Source organism: Aulonocara sp. 'chitande type north' Nkhata Bay, linkage group LG7, assembly GCF_057382095.1.
Source record: "Aulonocara sp. 'chitande type north' Nkhata Bay isolate Kocher_YH1m ecotype deep benthic linkage group LG7, A_spYH_male_GT1.1, whole genome shotgun sequence".
NCBI classification, from domain to species: Eukaryota; Metazoa; Chordata; class Actinopteri; order Cichliformes; family Cichlidae; genus Aulonocara; species Aulonocara sp. 'chitande type north' Nkhata Bay.
Genome location: NC_141350.1, coordinates 35,535,707 through 35,559,273, shown reverse-complemented (window position 1 = coordinate 35,559,273; position 23,567 = coordinate 35,535,707). Strand labels below are relative to the sequence as shown.

The window sequence follows — 23,567 nt, the reverse complement described above, 5'->3', positions numbered from 1 at the left end:
TAACTGGACTTTGCTCTGAATCTGTAGCTTATGTTTCAAAATTAGACCTGAGTCAGTAAAAGAAAGAAAAAAATGTACTGGTGAAATTTGTGGGACTAAATATAGGGTTTGCCAAACAGTGTCTTGTTCCAGCTTTTCTAATGTGCAGTAAATGAACTGTTTATCTTAAACTTATAAGTAAAGTTAATGTCTTGGGGTTAGAAGATTACGGAGCCCCGCAGGGGACATGGAAGAAAAAAAATTAGGGAGAAAAAAAAAAATTAAGACGGACTTTTGCGAGATCTCGCAAAACAAACTCGGGATCTCGCAAAAGTTGAATTCCAACAATGGCGGCAGCTACTTAGTTGTAATATTACTCTTTCTGGGTCACAAAATACACTTTTAAGATATTTTGAGGCGTGAATGTAGTTGTGTAAACGTCAGATACCTGCTCGGTTTACAAGACATCACATATTTGCAAAAATGCTCCGACGTTTTTGGAGATCTGACACCCACTAGCTCGAAGCTAACGGGAGGTCGAGACCTACTACAGCCGGGAGGAACACCGCTTTCCCGGCACATCGTGCCTCGACCTCCCGGTCGGCTTCGAGCTGGCGGCCTCCGAAGAATGCGGCTAAAACTTTTGCGAGATCCCGAGTTTGTTTTGCGAGATCTCGCAAAAGTCCGTCTTAATTTTTTTTTTCTCCCTAATTTTTTTTTCTCCCATGTCCCCTGCGGGGCTCCGTAGAAGATTTATTTGTTAATGTTTGTTTCTTTTTATAATTGCTTTACATTTTTTACTCAGACAAACACCTATGACAAGAAAAACATATTATTCATGAATGGATGAATAATAGGATGGAATGGCAAAAAATTGAAAAACAAAAACCACTGCGTGCCTTACATGCACAGACGTGTTGGATGTAACTGGGTTTTAACAAAATCTAAAGACAAAGAAAATACTGGCCCTCGCTACCTAGTGTAAAATAATAACATTAATCCTGTTTAATAGTCATAGATTATTCAAAATGTATTTGTATAGCACATTTAAAAACAACAGTGTTGACCAAAGTGCTTCACAATCGGTTAAAAACAAGAGAAAACAATAGAGAAACAAATTCAGATAAATGAGAAGACTATGAATTAACAATAAAAACATAAAACAGACCTGATGGTACTCATACTGAACTCGAATTAAAAGCCAAAGTAAAAAAGTGAGTTTTAAGATGCGATTTAAAAGACTGAATAGACTCTGAAGTACAAATCTCCTCTGGCAGATTATTCCAGGGTGCTGCTACTGCGAAGGCCCGATCTCCTCTGCGCTTCAGTCAAGACCTTGGTTGTGCTAAGAGCATCTGGCTAGACGATCTCAGTGCTGTTTTGGGGTCATACATGTTGAGGAGTTCGTTTAAATAACTGGGTGCCATATTATTTAACTTTAAAAGTAAAAGAATCTTAAAATCAATACGATACTTTACAGGGAGCTGGTGTAAATTTGCTAAAACTGGAGTGATGTGTTTATACATACACCTGTTAAAAGACGTGCAGCAGCATTTACCATACCACGAGGCCTTCCAGACTCTTCGTCAACTCTTGATGGAGACACAACTAAATGTGTTCTTTTCGAGCAGCTGCACTATTTTGGCTCATTGGATGAAATGGATCCATTTCAGATGTTGCTCATTTGCTAAACATGTCTGAGTAAAGACTGTGCAGAAATACCCAGCCAAATAATCTATTAGTCAAATATTTGAATGTCTCTAGAATCGGTCTTTATTAGTCATTTAACAGAGGCTTTTGGGCAGACCAATGGAAGGAATGATTCTCACCATCCCAGGAGATTACATTTTCAATAGTTCTTTTTTAGATGTTTTCCAAAAAGAGATTAGAAGACAACAGTAGAAAATATAATAAATGCCATGAAACGCCGTGTGGCAGGCAGGAGATGAGGACTCAAAGTGCACGACTCAAAGACTCAAGGAATGAACTCAAAACCACAGCTTTATTTGCTGGTCACAGAAAAACGGGCATACAAAGTAAACTAAACTGGGAAACAACAAACCAAAACTCACAGGGAGCTCCACACAGCAAGAGGGACGACACAACACTGACTCAGAGAAACAAAAGGTTTAAATACACTGGGAAGTAATGAGGGGAATGAGACACAGAAGGAGGGCATGGCTGGGAGAAATCAGGACTGACGAGACAAGCAAAGCAGGACGCATTCACATAAGACACGGACCATCAAAGTAAAACAGGAAGTATAACACAGAGACGCGAACTTGACACGGTGGAGACAGCAACTAAGAAACACAGACATAAACCATAAAGCTGAGGAGAACCGAAGCTCTAAGAACCGAAAGACACAGAGGGGAACTCAAACATGCAGACACAGACACAGAACAGAGGGGACACAGAGAAACATGAAGGGCAAGGGATCGAAACTACAGGGAGTGCAGAATTATTAGGCAAATTAGTATTTTGTCCACATCATCCTCTCCATGCATGTTGTCTTACTCCAAGCTGTATAGGCTCGAAAGCCTACTACCAATTAAGCATATTAGGTGATGTGCATCTCTGTAATGAGAAGGGGTGTGGTCTAATGACATCAACACCCTATATCAGGTGTGCATAATTATTAGGCAACGTCCTTTCCTTTGGCAAAATGGGTCAAAAGAAGGACTCGACAGGCTCAGAAAAGTCAAAAATAGTGAGATATCTTGCAGAGGGATGCAGCAGTCTCAAAATTGCAAAGCTTCTGAAGCGTGATCATCGAACAATCAAGCGTTTCATTCAAAATAGTCAACAGGGTCGCAAGAAGCGTGTGGAAAAACCAAGGCGCCAAATAACTGCCCACGAACTGAGAAAAGTCAAGCGTGCAGCTGCCAAGATGCCACTTGCCACCAGTTTGGCCATATTTCAGAGCTGCAACATCACTGGAGTGCCCAAAAGCACAAGGTGTGCAATACTCAGAGACATGGCCAAGGTAAGAAAGGCTGAAAGACGACCACCACTGAACAAGACACACAAGCTGAAACGTCAAGACTGGGCCAAGAAATATCTCAAGACTGGTTTTTCTAAGGTTTTATGGACTGATGAAATGAGAGTGAGTCTTGATGGGCCAGATGGATGGGCCCGTGGCTGGATTGGTAAAGGGCAGAGAGCTCCAGTCCCACTCAGATGCCAGCAAGGTGGAGGTGGAGTACTGGTTTGGGCTGGTATCATCAAAGATGAGCTTGTGGGGCCTTTTTGGGTTGAGGATGGAGTCAAGCTCAACTCCCAGTCCTACTGCCAGTTTCTGGAAGACACCTTCTTCAAGCAGTGGTACAGGAAGAAGTCTGCATCCTTCAAGAAAAACATGATTTTCATGCAGGACAATGCTCCATCACACGCGTCCAAGTACTCCACAGCGTGGCTGGCAAGAAAGGGTATAAAAGAAGAAAAACTAATGACATGGCCTCCTTGTTCACCTGATCTGAACCCCATTGAGAACCTGTGGTCCATCATCAAATGGGGCGATCGTGGCTCAAGAGTTGGGAGTTTGCCTTGTAATTGGAAGGTTGCCGGTTTGAGCCCCGACTTGGACAGTCTCGGTCGTTGTGTCCTTGGGCAAGACACTTCACCCGTTGCCTACTGGTGGTGGTCAGAGGGCCCGGTGGCGCCAGTGTCCGGCAGCCTCGCCTCTGTCAGTGCGCCCCAGGGTGGCTGTGGCTACAATGTAGCTTGCCATCACCAGTGTGTGAATGTGTGTGTGAATGGGTGGATGACTGGATATGTAAAGCGCTTTGGGGTCCTTAGGGACTAGTAAAGCGCTATATAAATACAGGTCATTTACCATTTACAAGGAGGGAAAACAGTACACCTCTCTGAACAGTGTCTGGGAGGCTGTGGTTGCTGCTGCACGCAATGTTGATGGTGAACAGATCAAAACACTGACAGAATCCATGGACGGCAGGCTTTTGAGTGTCCTTGCAAAGAAAGGTGGCTATATTGGTCGCTGATTTGTTTTTGTTTTGTTTTTGAATGTCAGAAATGTATATTTGTGAATGTGGAGATGTTATATTGGTTTCACTGGTAAAAATAAATAATTGAAATGGGTATATATTTGTTTTTTGTTAAGTTGCCTAATAATTATGCACAGTAATAGTCACCTGCACACACAGATATCCCCCTAAAATAGCTAAAACTAAAAACAAACTAAAAACTACTTCCAAAAACATTCAGCTTTGATATTAATGAGTTTTTTGGGTTCATTGAGAACATGGTTGTTGTTCAATAATAAAATTATTCCTCAAAAATACAACTTGCCTAATAATTCTGCACTCCCTGTAGAAACCATCGAATAACTCACACAAGTACAATAATACAAAAATCACAAAGAACTAAACATGCTGGGTCAGGAGACCCAGGAACCTGACAATAAAATATCAAATGGATACAAAACCTATACACAATATATATCTTGATGCGTAAATATGCAAATGGAAAATGTTTTTCATCACAGTGGTGCACATTAAATAAGCCAGAACAACTAAGACACACAAAAGACCTTGAAGCCTGGATGTGAATAAACCTGAGTCATCACTGCACAGTGTCTGTAAGGGATTATTCGAATAAGACTGTTTTATTGTCAGCTACATGTAATGAGAGTAATAAGTAGTTACTGCCTTCGTGTGTTGCCAGGCTCTGATTGTGGACCAGCTGAGCATGAGGATGTTGTCATCCTGCTGCAAGATGACAGACATCATGACAGAGGGCATCACCAGTAAGAGCCCATCACATTTAACTATTTCTTTGAACTGCGAGGCTTATTTTGTTCGTACCAGCAACTCTTTAACATGTCTGTGCCTGTTTCTGTAGTTGTGGAGGACATCATGAAACGACGAGAGCCACTGCCGAGCCTGGAGGCCATTTACCTGATTACACCCACAGAGAAGGTAGGGATACTCCTTCTTTTACCTATAGAGGCACATCCCTGTCAACAGGTATGCACTTTTAGAAGAGAGATCAGACAAGCTGCCATATTAAGCTGTTGACTTAGTCAAGAAAGATCGCTCATGCTTCTTAGTTTCCATGATCTATCTTTACATCCAAATTTCCTTTATTTGTTGAAAGTTGTACAGAGTTTACAGTATACCTCAAGTTGAATGTTGCAGACCACGAGAGAGAGAGGCTGCAGAGCTTGGTCATCAGGGAGGGACTCAGAGTAACGGTTATCCCTCAACTGAAAGGTGTCAGTTAAGGTAGTTCTGGTATCTGATTAGGATGCTCCTGAATACCAAGCATTAGTGCCCAGAGCAGCTCTGGGACATTCTGGAGAGATTGTGAGTCTTACCTGGCTGATGTTCCCTTGGAAGAACTAGAAGTGGTGGCTTGGTGGAGGGAGATGTAGGCATCTTGGCGCAGACTGCTGCCCCTGCAACCCGGACTGGGATAATTGGAATCAGAATCAGCATACTTTAGCAGCGATAGATGGATGAATTTTTCTTGGAGAAAAAAAAATCATTCATTTCTCTTAGAAGTGAAGAAGCTTCTCGGATGAGAGCTGAAACGTCTTCAAGAAACATAAAAAAGTCCAGTCGCTTTTCTTTCCACGCTCCTTAGATTCATGAATTTCAATCTTATACTTTTACACTAAAATAACTTCACAAATTAGCAAATGGTTTGGGAAAATGAAAGTGAATATTCAAAATGTAACATGTGGTAGGGTTCTCCAAGGCAGGAAGGCCAGGCCAGTGCGGACTCTGGGACGCTGGAGAATGTAAACGCAGCTCATGGTTTGAAAGGGAAAGACTGACACTTGCAGCTTGACTAGCTACCAAAATATTGATCAGAGAAGCTCACATTATAAAATGCACATATTGTAAGGATTATCCTTGCTTCACCTTATCTTGAAGATTAAAATACAGAACTTTCATCGCAACACATTTAACCTGTTTCTCTCTCTTCAGTCTGTCCACACCGTCATTGCAGACTTCAAAGACCCTCATTCATCTAAATACAAGGCAGCCCATGTTTTCTTCACTGACTGTGAGTACACACAAGGACTTTACAGACAACCTTCTATTTGATATAGTGTTGATGCTGCTAAACAAGACTGTTTTGGATGTTGAGGGGTTTTTTAATTGTTGTAATTTTTTCTTTCATAGATACGAAAACGAATTTGATGTTGATGTTGTTACAACGTCTAATCCCACAGTTTCCTCAAAGTTCTTATAGTCACCTATTGTCTTCTTGTTTTGAAACACATGTGAACCGGTTTTATTAGGTCAAGTAAGAGAGGATCTTTTTGTACTAATAATCAAATATTCCCCTAATTTACAGTTTTTTGTAGACAAATTAAGTAGAACTATACAAAAGTAGTTATTTTTCTTTAAATATGCTTTATCCCTGCACTATTACAGGGGGTTACAGCTTCATAATAAGAGACTGAGTGGCTACGATGTTGCAGTTTCCCTTTAACAGAGTCACCTTGGCCTTAGAGGTGTCTTTATAGTGGAAGAATCTAAAGCTGCATCATGTTAAATGAAGGACGAGCTTCCATTGAAGCACTCTGTCAAAGTAATATGAAGAAGTTTAGTCAAAGATGATCTTTTAGAGACATCATAGGTCGATTCAAACTCTGGTGTTTAAGTGTATTTGTCTGTGAATGTGACTGAAACTAAGCATCATGTGATATTTTCCAGCATGCCCCGATCCTCTCTTTAATGAGCTGGTGAAGAGCCGGGCTTCCAAAGTCGTCAAGACTCTGACGGAGATCAACATCGCCTTCTTGCCCTACGAGTCTCAGGTAAACATACTGTGCAGCCCTGCATGGTGATGGTGCATAATGAAATGCAGAAAAGCATGTTTAATCTCTACAAAAAGATTCTGCATACCAATACGTATAATCAGTATTAAAGTTGTGCCCACTTGTTAAATGATGATGACCCTGATTTCAACTTCAACTGTGTCCTGCATTGGAGGAGCCTCTTGTCTTGAATAGACACAATCGCATCAATAACTATTAAGACATCATTCTCTGCTTCTGAAGGATACAGACAGCTCATCAGGAGCTTTTCATAGCAAGTAATTCAAACGTTGCAGCTTTGTCCATTTCTGGTTACTTCTTGGGGCAATATGACAGCATTTCTCTGTGCTTGTCCCTGAATGGTCTTTTAAGAACCCTCTTCCGACATCTTCTCTATGCTGATGTGTTTAAATGAACCTATCCATAGTTCTAACCATGAGGTAGCAGATTACGATATATCATGTAGCTTCACTAACCCTAAAAATGTTGATGGCATCATCATCAAAATATTATCTTAAGATACTTTAATGGATGCCTGGATGTTAAGCTTTATTGTAACACCCGGGAGAACAGTCAACTCATCAGTTTATTGGACGTGAAGCAGTTTGGATGGTTTCTTGTATCTTCTGTGCTTGTATGCCTTTGGGACTTAAAAGAGCATTTTTGACATGAAAATGGTTAATGAAGTCAGACTTAACATGCAGTCTGACCAGCCACACCTGAGCATGCAGTTCGGGTAACAAAGTCCATGTGATGGGCAAAAGAAAAGAAATCCCCAATCCTGCTGTCTAATTGCAGTTTAGCTTTTTAAAGCACATCTGCATTTTCAAACTCTTAGAACTGTGCAGAACAAAAACTTCCACTCAAAGTCCATAAATATGCATTATTGTCCTTAACTATTGCCTAAAACGCCAGAGCCAGTGGTTTTGGTCCAACATAGCTAATGAATCTTTTTGTTTACCATTTATAGAGATGGTTCTGGGACTCTGCATCCATTAACACCTACGTGTAGGACTAGAAATCAGGCTTTTCAAAAGGGACTGAAATCTGCAGTGACTAAGGTTATAATATAAGAAATCATGCACATGCATGGCTTTATAAACGATCAATTTAGATCAAGATTTGTGCCATTAATGCCTTCTTGTGCTATTTCACAGCACACTTTCCTACACAATGACTGAAACCCAGCTGAGTTTTATTGTCTGTTAGTGACAACAGAGAGAGAGAGAAGGAGAGGGAGAAAGATCCAGAGATGGAAAGCTTGAGCAAGAGCAGCTGCAGAGATCGATTAAGACAGGTGGGAGGAGAGAAATGCTGCAAAGGATGTGGGCAGGAATAGTAACAGCGAGGTTATTGGTCGGAAGAGTCAAGGATGGCTAAAGAGAGGCAGAGCGAGAGGACAGAGAAACGCACTCAGGTGGAGACTCGGCACAAAGCTGCTGACTCACCAGACTCTCTGTTTACTGCCAGACTGTTCCAGAAAGACTCACATTTATCACACTGATTTCTCTCCCTCCCACCTGCTTCCCCACCCTTTGCCTCCATCTTGTCTTCTTCTCTGCCTCTCTCTGTTTTCTAGATTCTTTTTTTAAAGTCAGGTGCACGTTCTTATCTTTGCTTTTTCCCTCTCATTTGCATTTACTCCATCCTTTTCTCCAACCATTTTACCCCATTTTTCCCTCCAGCAACCACCCCTCTATTTACTGCATCTCTCTCTTTCTGTCTGTCCTTTGCTCTCACAATCTAAAGATGCTTCTTGGCCCACAATGCTTTGCTTCCCTCTTGTCTACTATGATTAATTCAGAGTCAGTGGTTTTCTGCTTCAGGCAAAAATGCTGCCTCATAGTCCCGCCCACAGACTTGCCCAATTGGGCGATTCACATCCACACAGTGGGCTGCAGCCAATGGTGGCCGTTCTGAGGCAGGGGCCCTTCTGCAGCGCAGGAGTGTGGTCATGTGACTGTGGACAGATGGGTTGGGAGAAGGGAGTGGTAGTGATGCAGGAGAGGAGAAAAGAGAGGAGGAAGAGGATAGAAACGAAAAGAGACAGAGGGAGGAGGTGAAATAATGGAACAGTAAAAGACAAAAGAGAGGGTGTAGGATGATGTGGTGAAGATCGAGTCGAGAAGACATTAAAGTGCAGGGGGATGAAATGGTAGAGACTGAAAAAAGAGAGGGAGAAAACATGAAAGCGATAACTGAGATCAAACAGTCGATTTGTGTAACAGCTGAAACGCATTAACACACACGCAGATGTTAAAAGCCTTGGGTCCTTTCTCCCTCTCTGTCTTGGAAATGCAGTTCAGTTTAATGCTTCTCAAGGAAGTTGTTTCTGGAGAAGCTTAGCATGAAGAAACACAGCTGTGCTTTTCCTCGCTGCTCTCTCTCTCTCTTGCACACATCATCACTGTGAGGGAGAGACGCCCGAGAGGGAAGCAAAGACACACTTAGGAGTGAAGGAAAAAAAAATCTTCTTATGCACATTAGGAAAAAGTATATCAGACAAATTAGTTCAAGAAGCTAGAAACACTCATGTCAGCACAGTTAGCTGAAGAAAAAAAACGACATTTCCTTGTATTTGTGTGTGCAGGTGTATTCTCTGGACAATCCAGATGCCTTTCACAGTTTCTACAGCCCTCATAAGACCCAGCTGAAGAACCCAGTGATGGAGAGGCTGGCCGAGCAGCTGGCGACGCTCTGTGCCACCCTGAAAGAGTATCCTGCTGTCAGATACCGAGGGTGAGCAAACAGGGGGCGGTTGTAAAACGTAAAATGTCTTTACATCTGTCATGCTTTGTTTTCCTTTATTTATCTTCCCTCCCACTTTCCCGTGTCTGACAGGGAGTACAAGGACAACGCCACCCTGGCCCAGCTGGTTCAGGACAAACTTGATGCATACAAGGCTGATGACCCCACCATGGGAGAGGTGAGCTCACGAGAAATCAAAATGTTGTCACTTTAAATATCCTGCTTATTATTGTTTTCACTTAGCACATCATATTCTCGTTGTTTTAACCTGTATCAGGGCTGTCCATGAGATCAGGTTACAGCTTAACTTGATCTCCGTTTGCTGTAATCAGTAAAACCACTGCACTAAAATATCCTCTCCAGGCTTTACTCCTTTAAGAAGTGCATTCTGAAAATCTGAAAGATTTAAAAGTAGAACTAAAACCTTCATGTGTAGAGTTTTTGTTATTGAATAATACAATAATACAAGCTGTATCAAAAAGAATAATCTTTTTAAATTAATGTACAAAGAAGCTTTTAAAACACATGGCTGAATATAAAGGTTTACACACAAAACTTGTGTGTAATGCAAAATAATCATGCATGCAGTTGCAGTTGCACGGCTGAATTCTACACGAGACCGGATGCATGATTATCTAATTGTTGTGCGTCTCCCTCTGTAGGGTCCGGATAAGGCTCGCTCACAGCTGATCATTCTGGATCGGGGATTTGACCCCGTCTCACCTGTCCTGCACGAGCTCACCTTTCAGGCTATGGGCTACGACCTGCTGCCCATTGAAAATGACGTCTACAAGTATGAGCAAACGCTGCTGTTTAAATTTTACTTGAGCATCATTTGCTTTTATTGTCAATTTGGCCATTGCTGTTTGGTTGATTCTTCTCCAGATATGAGACCAGCGGCATCGGAGACTCACGTGAGAAAGAGGTCCTTCTGCATGAAGACGATGACCTGTGGGTGAGCCTGAGACACAAACACATAGCCGAGGTGTCCCAGTGAGTACTTTTCATTCTGTTCTTTATTTTCCACTCAGGCTTTTGATATCAAATTAAATAATTCTCATATGTTACTGTCTTCTTGTCACTAGGGAAGTGACACGCCAGCTGAAAGACTTTTCTTCCAGCAAGAGGATGAACACCGGAGAGAAGGTAAAGCCGACTCTGTGGAGGGAGGTGATGCTATGAGTATGAATGTAAAGTTTTGTGAAAACATTAGGGGTGTCCTGTGGTTTACGTCATCGCCGCTTTATTGGACATTAATCGTGTAACTTAGTGTTGTTTTTGTTTCAACAGACCACGATGAGGGATCTCTCCCAGATGCTGAAGAAGATGCCTCAGTACCAGAAGGAGCTCAGCAAGGTTTGTGTGTTTTTTGAGTCTGTGCATGCCTTTCTTTGTGTGTGCGTGTGTATACGCTGACCTGTTTTGTCTTTTTCAGTACTCCACTCACCTGCAGCTGGCTGAGGATTGCATGAAACATTACCAGGGAACAGTGGACAAACTTTGCCGTGTGGAACAGGTGAGACGGAAGCAGAAAGAGGGGACGAGGAGAGAAAACCAGAGGGAATAGGAGGTGGAAGTAGCAGAGGCGAGGACAAAGAGCACAGTGCAGCGATTGGGGTTTTAAAGTAAGACGTAAACGAGAGGTTTTCTGTTGCAGGATCTGGCTATGGGCACAGATGCTGAGGGAGAGAAGATCAAAGATCCCATGAGGGCCATTGTGCCCATACTGCTGGATGCCAATGTCAGCACATATGACAAGATCCGCATCATCCTGCTTTACATTTTCCTTAAGAACGGTAAGCGACAGACTGAATATAAATCACATGAAAATAAGACAGAAATATTTATTTACTTTCTAGTAAACTGTTTATACAAGTTAGTGTTATTATTATTGTCTTAAACATTTTTTATACATCTGTATAAATTGCCGTTGCTTTAGCTGATGTTTGAATTTTGAATCTAAGGGAAGTAGAGTACGTTCATTCTTGTGTGTTACTTAATGTGAGTGAGTGGGCCATGAAAATGTGGCGTTATTAAATATTTTTAATTGTCATTTAACATTTAAAATACAAAAGAAAAATGAATGCAACAATGTTGTGGGTTGTTTTATTGAAGCAACATGCAGGAACTTGGTGATATCAAAACAAACAATCTTTGTTTTACAAATCTTGTTAATATTTTGTGTATATTTGTGTGCTTAGGCATTACGGAGGAGAACCTCAACAAGCTGATCCAGCATGCTCAGATTCCCCCCGAGGACAGTGAGATCATCACCAACATGGGTCACCTGGGCGTCCCCATCATCACAGATGTGAGTGTCTCCTTATTATCAGCTTACTCATCCTTTCCTAATTCCTTATAAACTAAACTTTGAATACTTTCCTTAAATTAATTTTTAAGTAATTGTATTGTAGTTTTTGCCTTTTAATATTAATGCCAATAGACTGTAATGGAAATTTGCTTATATTATGTAATCTGTCACAGCACAAGTCTTCCCATCAGAGAAGCTGTCTGTGTCGTTTCACTTTAAAGCACAAACTGTGTGATGTTTTTCATTTGGACAGTCTGACCCTTGGACAAAAAAGCCTAAGATGCTGGAAGTCAAACTACTTCACACTTCATAGATGTTGGGTGAAATAAAGCAGGCTAACAAAGAATTGTGAAAATATTGTATTTAGGCTTTTCTTTATTTACATTAAATTGTTAATTTGGTTACTTATATAACTGGTGGGTGATTGTGTATCATTGTATCTGTATCACTGACCCTTAACCAACACAGAAATCACAGCGTGACACATTTTGGGGACATCTCAAATGCAATTTCTTATGTTGTCACGTTTTGAATCCAGGTTATTTCCACTGTACTGCAGCACTGTTTGATGGGGCTTCAGGCGGTACACTTTTCAATAGGTGTTTGACAACATCAGGGTTGCTCCTTATCTTCAAACCTGTTTTTGATTTTCATGGAGGAGCTCTCAAGGTGTCGTCAGTCGTTTGGGAGTGGGGGGCTACCTCCAGGAAGGGAATTCAAGTATCATGGGCTTTTATGCAGGAATGACGGGAAGGTGGAATGTGAGTTGGTGCTGTGTCAGCAGTAATGGGGCTTGCAGTGACCTGCTGTGTTGAGAGATCCAACCCTCAGCTGTGGTCATGAAGTATGGGTAATGATTGAAAGAGTAAGATTGTGGATTGAGTTTCCTCCACTGGGTGACTGAGATAAGCCCAGCTGAGAAGCTCAGACCTCAGGAGGGATTGTGGAGCAGAGGCTGTGCTCTGTGCCACATGTGTGTTCCAAGAAACTGGTTGAGGTGGTTTGGGCCTGGTTAGGATGCCTCCTGGGTGTCTCCCTGTGGAGGTTTGGTGGGCACGCTCAACTGACAGACCCAGAACACACTGGAAAAATATATATCTTGTTTGTCCTCTGAATGCCTTGAGATCCCCTAGGAGGAACTGGAAAGTGTGGCTCGGGAGAAGGTTGTCTGGAATAGCCTGGTTAGTCTGCTGCTGCTGCATGTGTTGCTTATTGCTTAAAGGGGCTATAATGCTGTCACTACTTTATGTCAGATAAATGCTACCTAAAGTGTGAATGCTCATAATAAACGTAGCTAAAGTTTTAATGAGATCGACATATGTACAAGGAATCGCTCATAGCTGAGGCTTCAGACTGCTTTAAACACTCAGTTTCATACAGTTCTTCCACCTCTGGCTGTTCAGCAGATGAGAGCAGATATTCCTAATATGGTCAGCTCAAGCACAAAGTTTTGATTGTGAGCACAGAAGCCTCACCAACCTGCTATTTAAGCTCTGTTTCTGTGGGGGTAGCCAATCAGATGAAAGCTGTCTTTAAATGTAGACATTTTAAGATAAGTGCAGATTATTCTGACCTGTGACTCATGCAAAGCTACTCTAATACAATCCAAGAATAAAGCTACTAGTTACCTATTCGTTACTCTGAATGTATGAACGCATTTGGAGATCTGTTCACATCAGCTCTGAGAGAAAGTGAAAGATGACTAGCATGTAGCATCAGGACATTAAGCTTTCGTTATCTAACGTCTAGCAGATCAGTTTGTGCTGTTTTTAATGAGTGCTCAAGGAAAGCGTCTTTTATTTCCACTTCCTCATCTATTCTTTCTTTTCTCAGTCCACCCTCCGCAGAGGGAAAAAGGTCGACAGGAAGGAGCGTGTGAGCGAGCAGACCTATCAGCTGTCCCGCTGGACACCACTGATCAAGGACATCATGGAGGTGTGTTTCTAGGCATTTTATTTTATTATGTGTTAAGAAAACTAAAGAGCTTTATATAACCTGCTGTCTGGCAGATTCATTGAAGTGTCTTAGTATTTTAGTTTCAAAAACATCTCAACTATAGATGCAGTCATTACTAAATTATGTATTAAAAAGTAGCTGTTACATACTTTTCACTTCTCATACATCCACAACAGTCTCAGTCAAACACCTAGTTGTCATCTACTATATTCAGGGGTGCACATAAATGGTCCGCAGGTGCGCGTTCGCTGTCAAAATAAAAGACGCGCACCAGATAAGAAGTTGCAATGCGCGTTTGCGTACATATAAACGGCACTGTTTTTGTCCACTCGAGTGGGATTTTCACGGCATATTCTGCACCACATCTCTGTGCGTTCATCATTTGTTTGAACCCAGCTCACCTCCTGGAACCACTTTTCCGAGAGTACGCGCTTCTTTTGCGGTTCGGACTCCTTCTGACACTTCTGTGGAGGTGGAGGAACACCAAAGTAATTGCTTAAAGGAGCTTCTTCAACGTCTTTAAGAGTTCTAAACAAATGTCTGTCCTCCTCAGAAAATCTTATGTACGCAACCGCGCATTGCAACTTCTTATCTGGTGCGCGGCTTTTATTTTGACACACCTGCGGACCACTTATGTGCACCCCTGAATATATTAAGCCCCTTTATTTGTGCAAAGCTAATTCTGCAGTGGACCTCTGCAGTGGAAGTTGCTAAGAGATGTGAATTTGCCTATTTCAAGTGTGTACATGTACGTGTGAGAGACAGAGACAATATTGCTAACAAGGATATGTTTTATTTTTGTTCTCTTGCAGGATGCTATTGACGATAAACTGGACACCAAGCACTATCCTTACATCTCTACCCGCTCCTCTGCCTCCTTCAGCACCACTGCAGTCAGGTACATACACACACACAAATGTATTTTCAAACAACATAGCATCTCATTTCATGGTTGTAGCATTTTCAAATTATGAAGAGAGAAATGGAGGTGTTGTATCAGAAGATGAGTCTGATGGACTGAAAAGAAACAAGAACAGGGATGTGCTGCTGCTGCTGCTTTACCTTAATATGGAGAAACAACCATTTCTTGCAGTTACTTCCTGATTATGTTATTTCACTGCCTTGGATTTGTAGAAAATGGTATAAATTCAGCAATACCTCCTTATACTCTGGTCCAGTCTGTGTGGATGCTGCTTATCCTGTCACGGTCCGGGGCAGCGGAAGAGTGGAAAGGAGGACTCAGATGCAGCACTTACTCAGATGTGAAGGTGATTTATTGACAATACTGAACATAAAGTGGAGATGGCAAAACAGAACTAAGGACGAACTAAACTGGGAGAAACTACACAAAGGGAGTGGCAAACCTGAACATGAAGGGAGACCAGCAGGGAGAGCACGCAGGGGATTCACCGGGTATGAACACAGACGACGCGACGAGGAGCAGAGGAAATCACACACTATAAGTACACAAAGAGACACTGGGAAATCACACACAGGTGGGGGAAACAGCTGGACCTGATTAACCTGACGAGACAGGGGAACACTAACACCAGGGACCAACAGAGGGAGCACAAACCCAGAACCCAGTGTCTAAAATCCCAAACACAAACCATCCCAAAACAGCCCAAGAATAATAATGAAAGTAATAACAATAAAGAACATAAACATAAAGTCACTGAGTCATGGTCACAGGACCATGACATATCCTGCATGCTCTCTTGCCTCTTTTACTGTCCCTCCCCCACAGCTGCACACACACCCAGCATCAAGTACCTTGTTGTGGGTACTATCAGATAACAGCTGTTACGTTCAGAAAGTATTTGCAGGTGAAATTTTACTTCATCTTGCTTATTTGGTTTTTGCTCTGAACATAAATTGCCTATGTGTGATGTGATGCAGGTACAAACCGAGCCACCTGTCTGCAGCTCATTCCCTTCCTTCGCTCTAAAACCTCAACTCTTGTTTTTCTTATTCTAGCTAGTAATATTATCCTCTCACGGTGTTCTTCTTAGTCTGGTTAGGTTCCTGCCTGCTGTGGAAAATCTCTAAAATTTCACTGTATTGCACGAGGTGGAGAGCGACTGGGACACTGGAGGGCAAAACGGTACTGTGGTCCTTTGCCCTTCAGCCATCCTTCGAATGTCTTCAAGTTTAAATTGGCCAAAATGCCAAATAGTTCCTGAGCTATCTGATGCACTAATCAGCGTTTATTTACGGCCGCCAGAGGCGTGTAGATTATGGCACCAACATGTGAACACATTCCTAACACTCTCCTAACGCTGAATTACAGGCCACCAACTCCTGCTTATCCAAATCAACCCTAACTAATGCTAGTAATACTACCAGAACTTTTCTGGTCCTACATTGTAAAAGTCCAGCGCTTATCTTTTCTTTAACTATGAATAACTTCTTATTCTTCACCTCCCTCACAGCAGAAGTATTTACCTATCCTGATTTGAAATACAAATACTTTCTGTAAACATTAAGCCCACAGGGGAGGAAGGACAGTATTAAATTCATTTTTGATATAAATGAAAATAATATTTCCAGAAAGCTAATATCTAGGATTAACCTAATCTTATAATTGAAGAGAAGTCTCGTCCAATGTGTGTTAAATCAAGCTGGGAGAAAGGAGCAAACATAGAGCTATCAGAAGAGGTCTGGATAAAGACACGAAGAGCACACCAAGTTTTTTTTGTCCAAAAGAATAAAATGGAGTAAAATACCTGAAAATGGGCAGTGTTGGCGAATGTGTGGTAATATATGTGCAGATCGTGTTCATATTTTCTGGGATTTTTTTCTTACTAGTTGGATGTGGTAGCAGAGATAAAGACATATTTGTATTATTTATTAGCAGAATGTTCCACTTGACCTCAAAAAACAAGACAGATACTTGTTCATATGATTAAGTGCAAGTAAGAAAGCAGTAACTAAGACGTGGTTAAATAAAGAATCTTCAACAACCCCTGAGAGGATAAAAATAGTTCATGAAATCTGTGAAATGGAACAGTTGACCTTTTTCTCTGACACGTGTGAGTGTAAGGTTTGAAAAGTACTGGGGAAAATGGATAAACTACCAGTCTGTGGATGAAACTTTGGATTCCCCTGCTTCCTGGAGAGCTATATCTATGGATTAGACTCATGAAGACCTTCTGAGTATTAAAAAAGAAAGGAGCAGGATTAAATAAACACGGTGGACAAAAATGAACTGCTCCCCCTTTGCATAAGGATGGGATCCACTCAGTTATGCTTTCTGTTGTTATCTTTACTATGGGATTAATACTTAAAAGTGACTGATGGCCTTGTCCTTTTGCTGTGTGAATAATTTCTTGTCTTTTTTTTCTCTTTTTGTACATTTTCACAAAAATAAAGTAACAAAAGAATGTATTAATACTGTACTTTCATTGTTGTGTTGTTGTTTTCCGGCAGTGCTCGGTACGGCCACTGGCACAAGAACAAGACACCCGGAGAGTACCGCACTGGGCCACGTGTCATGGTATTCATTATCGGCGGCGTGTCTTTCAGCGAAATGCGCTGCGCCTATGAGGTCACACAGGCCAATGGGAAGTGGGAAGCCATCATTGGTGAGTAGTGTTGCAGAGGGTAGTGTAGGCTGCTGGGGTGGGTAGTTAGAGACACATCCATCGCCTTGAAAACAAAGTGGGTGTGACTCTGAGTGGGCATGTTTTCACGAGAGGTGGGAAAAGCTGCGTCCTAATTCAGATTAAAGAGAGGCTGAAGATTCAGTGTGTGGTCTTTGATGGGCACAGATGACTTGTGACCTGGGACGTGGCTAAAAAACATTAAAGATGGGCAGGCGGAGAAACAAAGTCTGGAGTATAGAGGGAAATCTGACTGGAATAGACTAATAAACGTAGTTTTCTGAAACATTAAATGCGGTTTCATATTTTGGGCTTCATTTCAGTATTTTTACTTTTTTCAGCCTGTGGAAACAAAATGGAAATTTAGAAATATAGGCTCAAGTTTTATAAACGCAGCAGACCTCATTTCATCACACACATACAGGGCGGCATACATCCCACGTCACACATTGCTGTCACAGAAATTTCCCATCGACAGGTTTACACTGCAGCAGCTTTTTTTGCAGGATGCAATTACAGATAGCAGGTAGATTATTGTGTGCAGCATTTTGTGTTAAAGTAGCCCCTTTGTGTCATGTTCCTGTGTACTGTTTATTTGATGTCCTGAAGCTTTGCCAGCCAGTCTGTGTTATATTGTTATGTTAACTGAAAGTGTCTTTTGTTGTGCTCTGCTTCTGCTGTTGTCTTTAAAAACAACTGTTGTCTTTAAATTGCAGCCACGCCATGTCTTTCTCTGTGTCTGTGTTCCCAGTTTATTTGTGTTTGTGCTACTTGGTGTGTGTGTGTGTGTGTGTGTGTGTGTGTGTGTGTGTGTGTGTGTGTGTGTGTGTGTGTGTGTGTGTGTGCTCTGTATGACAGGTTGCTTGTTTTTTGATCCTTTTGTTTTCTGGAGAGAGCGAGTGAAGGAAGGGCAGGGGCATGGCATGTGCTGTGAGACGAGTGGTGAAGCCACTTCTGTTCCTCCACAGGTGCCACCCACATGCTCACCCCCACCAAATTCTTAAAGGACCTGCAGCATCCCGACTTCCGAGAGTCCACTAGGGTGTCCTTTGAGGACCCTGAGCCCTCAGCCGAGTGAGGCAGAGACAGATTGGGAGGGAGGGAGAGAGAAATCACACAGAAAAAAGTAAAGGCAGCCGTGCAAAGAAGCCCTTTCTGAACCTTCACAGCACAAGGGCTTTCTTCCTTGTTCCTTCTTCTTTGAACACTCAGTACTGTTTTATGTAACTCCACCCTCCTCCTCCCCACTTCCTCAGGGATGGATGCCCCCGACATTTCCTCACTGCATGGACTGCTCCATCAGACTCCCTATGTATCAGTAACTCAACCGCGACTCCGTCATGTGTTTCAGACTGAAACCATAACTCCAAACAGGTGTATTCTCGCAAAGTCTCTCAGCTTATCCACAAATCCAGTGCAATAAACATTTAACATTTCAACTACTTAAATTAACTCTAAGATTTGTTGGAGCAGTCTTAGCTCACATCCTCACAACGCTGATGTGATGATGGCATGCGTATCACACTTCCTGTATCCTGAACTCTGTGCTGATCAGCGGCCATGCCTGAGGAGGTCGTGAACCCATCCCTGCTGCCTCCTCCCATCATCTCTGCAGGGTGGATTAAATCGCCCCGTGATGGGCACCCAAAGGCCCTTTGATCTTGTTTAAAACTCACTCCAGATTTAATCTGCCCCAACATCTTTATCAGTTCCTCTGATTTATTTTTATAATTTGCCCTTTACATACACCAAACAAACACCTTTTTTTGTTACTGGTTTCTTTCCGGATTGGTCCTTGAGTTGATGTTGGGTTTCAGAGACACACTTTATCATTTCTTTTCTGGGTTTTTTTTTTGTGTGTGTGTTTTTGTTTTTTAATCCTTGTGTATTTTTTTTCTTTGTTTTGACCGCCTGACTTTGTCCACTCAGCTCACCATCACATGCTCACATGGCTCATGACCTGTCTGCAGAGGATGCTGGACTTTAAGCGAATGTTGTCATGATGATGGAGATCTGCTGACAAGCAGGGCAGCTGGGTGACAGAGGAAACCAAGCAACCAAAAATAAGTTCATATGCATTCATATGAATATTTGCCTTCTGTATTACCGTCACAACTCCTCTGTGCGGACAGTCTGAGAATGTAGCATTGTTCCACCTGATATGCTTTAGCAACCCACCTAAAAAAAGAGAGAGATCCCAAAAAAACACCTCCTAACATAGGGCACTATCCACATCTTCAAAATACTCATCTTCTGTCTTAGTATTCAGCACATCACCTTGTTTATGTGAGCACATATATATTAATAACTGATAATGCTTTCAAAGCAGCTCCTTTCAGACAACATCATACCTGGACACACACACTGATGGATAAATTAGTGAGTTTAAAGTCTTTGCTTTTGAGTCTGCTCTTTTCAGCAATCAACAGAAATCCTGTTACCTACATGTGTGGAGAACCAAACAATGAATTAAAGATTTAAAAAAAAAAAGTTTAGCTGCATAAAATTAGCCAAAAGCTCAGGTGTATTTAATAAAGATTAAATACCATACCTAATTTCAATTTGGTGAGTCTACCCTTCAGGGTGGTCTCCTCGAGCAGTGTTACAGTATTTCCTACTCCGCTGTTGATATTGGTCGGAGATAGTTCCATTCTGTCTTTTATTTGGTGCATCGGGATATTTTCCAGTGTGTTAATACAGTAATGTGAAAAAAGAAAGTTCACCGGACTCTATGCACAGTGCAATGTTTGGCATACTGACACAACCACCTCATTCCAATTATCAAGCACAGTGGTGGAGGAGTGATGATTTTGGCTTGTTTTGCAGCTGCAGGTCCACTCAGGTACTCAGTCAGTATCTTCAAACTCTTTCCAGTCAGTTTCAGTTGTTATTAAATCTAATCTGCAGTAACTGTGGCTCTTCTGTGATTGATCAAGCGATCCATTGTCATTGAACTAGATAACCTAGCCTTGATTGACATAACCATCAGAAGGCAGAGGCAGCTGCCAACCTCGTCTCCTGCACACCATCCTTGTACACCATAAAGGGTGTTCCCAGTGGCATCGATTTTGTTACATTAGATAACGATTCCTCCCGTCTACCTTCCAAGCTCAGCCATCACTATTCAGTGCATCTGCCAGGCCCAGGAGTCACTGCCTATTCTCTAATTGCAACCTCTGGCCAAGCTAGTGTTATTAGCAGTGGACTTCCATCATTTGTTTGGGAACTTACGAGTGAACTGAAAGTAATTTATGTGAATTTTTCCAGCTGGACCACACCCCTTCCAGTCATACTTCTATAAATACCTTCCTGCACCACAAACCCATTTGTTCTAATTTGTATTTGGGGTTGTTGTCTGGGGTCCTGGACTTTACTTTAGCACTGTGACATGAATGTTGTAAAGAGTGGTCCAAAATGTTTCCACAGTGATATGAGAGACTGATGAAGTCATACAGAAAATTATTACTTCAAGTTATTGCTGCTAAATCATGAGCTGCTCCTAACAACACCACATAGAGTCTGGTAAACGGTTTCTCTTTCACATAACTGTATCTTAACCCTCCAGTTTAAATTTGTGTAATAAAATTGCAACTGGTCAGATGGGACTCAGATGGGATATGAAATGGGACCGGTGCTGAAAGCGATCAAAAGGTACACGAGGAGATGACCTTGAAGTGCACACTGACCAAACTTAAACCAGGTGTGGCTTCTGGTATTCATATGGGTGGAGTCGTGACCTTTTTCATTATACTTTTAAGTGAAACCAGGGCTGTTGAGAGAAGATGATGCTCGATTTGCTTTGAACAAAGGGTTAAAAAAGAAAACATTTTATGCTTTAACGAGCTTTTAATAAAAAGACTACATCCCTTAGTGATCACCAAAAAACATGGCTCCATAATGCTTTTCTATTAATATCTTTGACTGGTTATTTCATGATTATTAATTAGTAAAAAGCTAATATATAATGCAGTTTTTTATTAGACTAGAATGTTGAACATCCATCTCATGACTAATCTGCTAAAGCAATATCATTTACAAACCAAGCTTTTTTTAAGGTTTTCTCAGTAAGCTCTCACAGCTCTCACCATAAGCGGTATGAAGCCTCCCTCCCCACATGCTGCTGCATTCAAAGCTTCCTGAGCAAAAATGGCCATTACTTCCTAAAACAAGTCTTTTTGTTTTACTGTGCTATTATATGCCAGTAATTTTTGGTGTTGGAGCGTAACATCACAGTGTTGTTTCTGGGGCTAAAAATGGCCCACCAAGCTGTGTGTTTTGGGAACAGCAGAGAAGCAGGCGAAGCCAATTCGACATTCTAGCCTGACCCCAACTTTAACCCACTCACCCCCTTGAACCCCCACCTACGATCTCTGATTCCTGCAACCACCGCATCACCTTAACCCAATATGAAATGGACTTGCCTCTTTCTCTTCTGTTTATTTGGGGGATTTTGTTCAATTTTTTTGCCTTTAACTGCTTCCATTTCACGTGCCCCCACGTCGGATCAGGTTAACGTGTTAGAGGTAAAGCAGCTAATCAAGCCAAACTGGAAGAAACATGCAGCTTTGCAACAGAAACAAACCAATATAGGTCAAAAACTGTTGGTGTCTGGAGTAAATCAAATCAAATGTTTACCCTCCTTATGTTCAGGAATTAAGACACAAGTAAATGTTTGCTTTGCTCCAGTCCTGCACCTTTCAAGTTTTACAATGTCTGAAATGTGTCTTCAGCTGTCCATCCTTGAGCCATTAGAATTACTGATTTTCACATTTCCATTCAAATCTAAGTTAGACAGCGGAGTCAGCTCACTGGTTTTGGATTTCATGACTTGACTTCTTGAAATACTTATAACCTTTTCCGCTGTCTGCATGCCCTTTTAATAAAGGTTGCACATTTTCATGATTGTGCATATTGGGGTTTGTCACATGATGTCATGCACACATTGCTTGAGAGTTGTCTATCATACTGGATGTGATACAGTCATGGACTGATAGGGGAAAATGCATATTCCACCAACTGGATGGCAATGGTTTCTCGAGGTTGCTGGTGCTTGCTGGGTGAAATTGGTTGCAAAGACAATGCTGCAACAAAAACTTTGTTTGCTAGCAGGTTCCCACAGTCACCTTTAGTTTTTCAAGTTTGGCTGGAAATACTCATTAACTACTAGCCTAGCGGCAGATCATTTTGACAAAGTACAAGGAAGCCAGAAGAAGGTTCACATTTACACTTCAAAGTAAAAGCTGTTCTTGCATCACACTTGTCACAGTTTTGCTACAGCTAGAAGAGTAGTAGCTAGCTTCCATTCAAACTACAACTGTAGCAATAGGCTAGTAACTAGCTAGGGAATACACATTTTTCCGCTAGTAGGTGGTTACCCAGGGATTACTCACCCATGTTGTTGGCCTGTTTGATTGAGTCTTTAGCAATCATTTTCCCAATGTCTGCCATTAACCTCCAGCAAGCACTCGGAACCAGATGAGAAATACTCCTTTTTTTCGGTTGCCAGATAGCTGCAAACTGGTGGCTAGGCCTGTGTGACATTTCTCACTTACTCCTACATTGTCACCTTGATTGTCACACATCCAAAATGGCAGACAAGTTAACGTTGTGTGGTTCGCGGTCACGTGTCTGCAAAACCTCAATACAGATTTGGTGTTGCAGGTTTTCAACTAGCCCACCTGCTGCTTTAAGCTAACTTAGTCATAGTAGTTGTGTGGCGCCTGTGTGCTCCCATTGTGTTCAACTGCATGTGATTTATAACACAGCCTAATAACTCGGTATCTGACTGTATGCTTGTGGAGTGAGAGTGTATTAGAGTAGAGTAGTGCATTACATACTCCTGCACAAGGTCACAAAAATTCCAGAAACTAAAGGGGACCTATTGTGCTCATTCCCACTTTATTTTGGAACTATGCAAGAACAGTTTTATGTTACTAACAGTTTAAAAAAACAAATCTTTGTATCTTATACTGGTACTATTTGCAGCTCCTCAGTTCATCTCTTAAACATATTACAAATTAAATTTCTGATTCTTAAAACAAAATTCATACTTTGATGGACACACTGTGTTACTCCAGTACAATTTTGGGGATCTATCGGTAGGATAAGTGCCTGCCTAGATACACACAATACAATTGTTGAGAAAGCTAATTTAGCCACATTAGCCTAGCATTAGCCTTTG

At 41.7% G+C, this 23,567-nt stretch overlaps 1 protein-coding gene across 2 annotated transcripts in view; it reads left to right on the top strand.

Moving 5' to 3' along the window:
* stxbp1a (syntaxin binding protein 1a) overlaps nucleotides 1-23,567 on the top strand; it is a 39,664-nt gene that overhangs the window by 13,173 nt on the left and 2,924 nt on the right. The window contains exons 3-19 of one of the 2 annotated variants that reach the window (XM_086300195.1): nucleotides 4,663-4,744; nucleotides 4,840-4,916; nucleotides 5,931-6,009; nucleotides 6,666-6,769; nucleotides 9,360-9,508; nucleotides 9,611-9,695; nucleotides 10,180-10,310; nucleotides 10,403-10,510; nucleotides 10,603-10,663; nucleotides 10,808-10,873; nucleotides 10,953-11,033; nucleotides 11,175-11,313; nucleotides 11,719-11,828; nucleotides 13,662-13,763; nucleotides 14,597-14,682; nucleotides 17,214-17,368; nucleotides 18,355-18,512. In XM_086300195.1, coding sequence (XP_086156321.1) covers nucleotides 4,663-4,744; nucleotides 4,840-4,916; nucleotides 5,931-6,009; nucleotides 6,666-6,769; nucleotides 9,360-9,508; nucleotides 9,611-9,695; nucleotides 10,180-10,310; nucleotides 10,403-10,510; nucleotides 10,603-10,663; nucleotides 10,808-10,873; nucleotides 10,953-11,033; nucleotides 11,175-11,313; nucleotides 11,719-11,828; nucleotides 13,662-13,763; nucleotides 14,597-14,682; nucleotides 17,214-17,368; nucleotides 18,355-18,464 — 1,725 coding nt within the window. In that variant the 3' untranslated portion in view covers nucleotides 18,465-18,512. The remainder of the gene's footprint in view (nucleotides 1-4,662; nucleotides 4,745-4,839; nucleotides 4,917-5,930; nucleotides 6,010-6,665; nucleotides 6,770-9,359; nucleotides 9,509-9,610; nucleotides 9,696-10,179; nucleotides 10,311-10,402; nucleotides 10,511-10,602; nucleotides 10,664-10,807; nucleotides 10,874-10,952; nucleotides 11,034-11,174; nucleotides 11,314-11,718; nucleotides 11,829-13,661; nucleotides 13,764-14,596; nucleotides 14,683-17,213; nucleotides 17,369-18,354; nucleotides 18,513-23,567) is intronic. The other variant, XM_086300196.1, reaches the window with a different exon arrangement.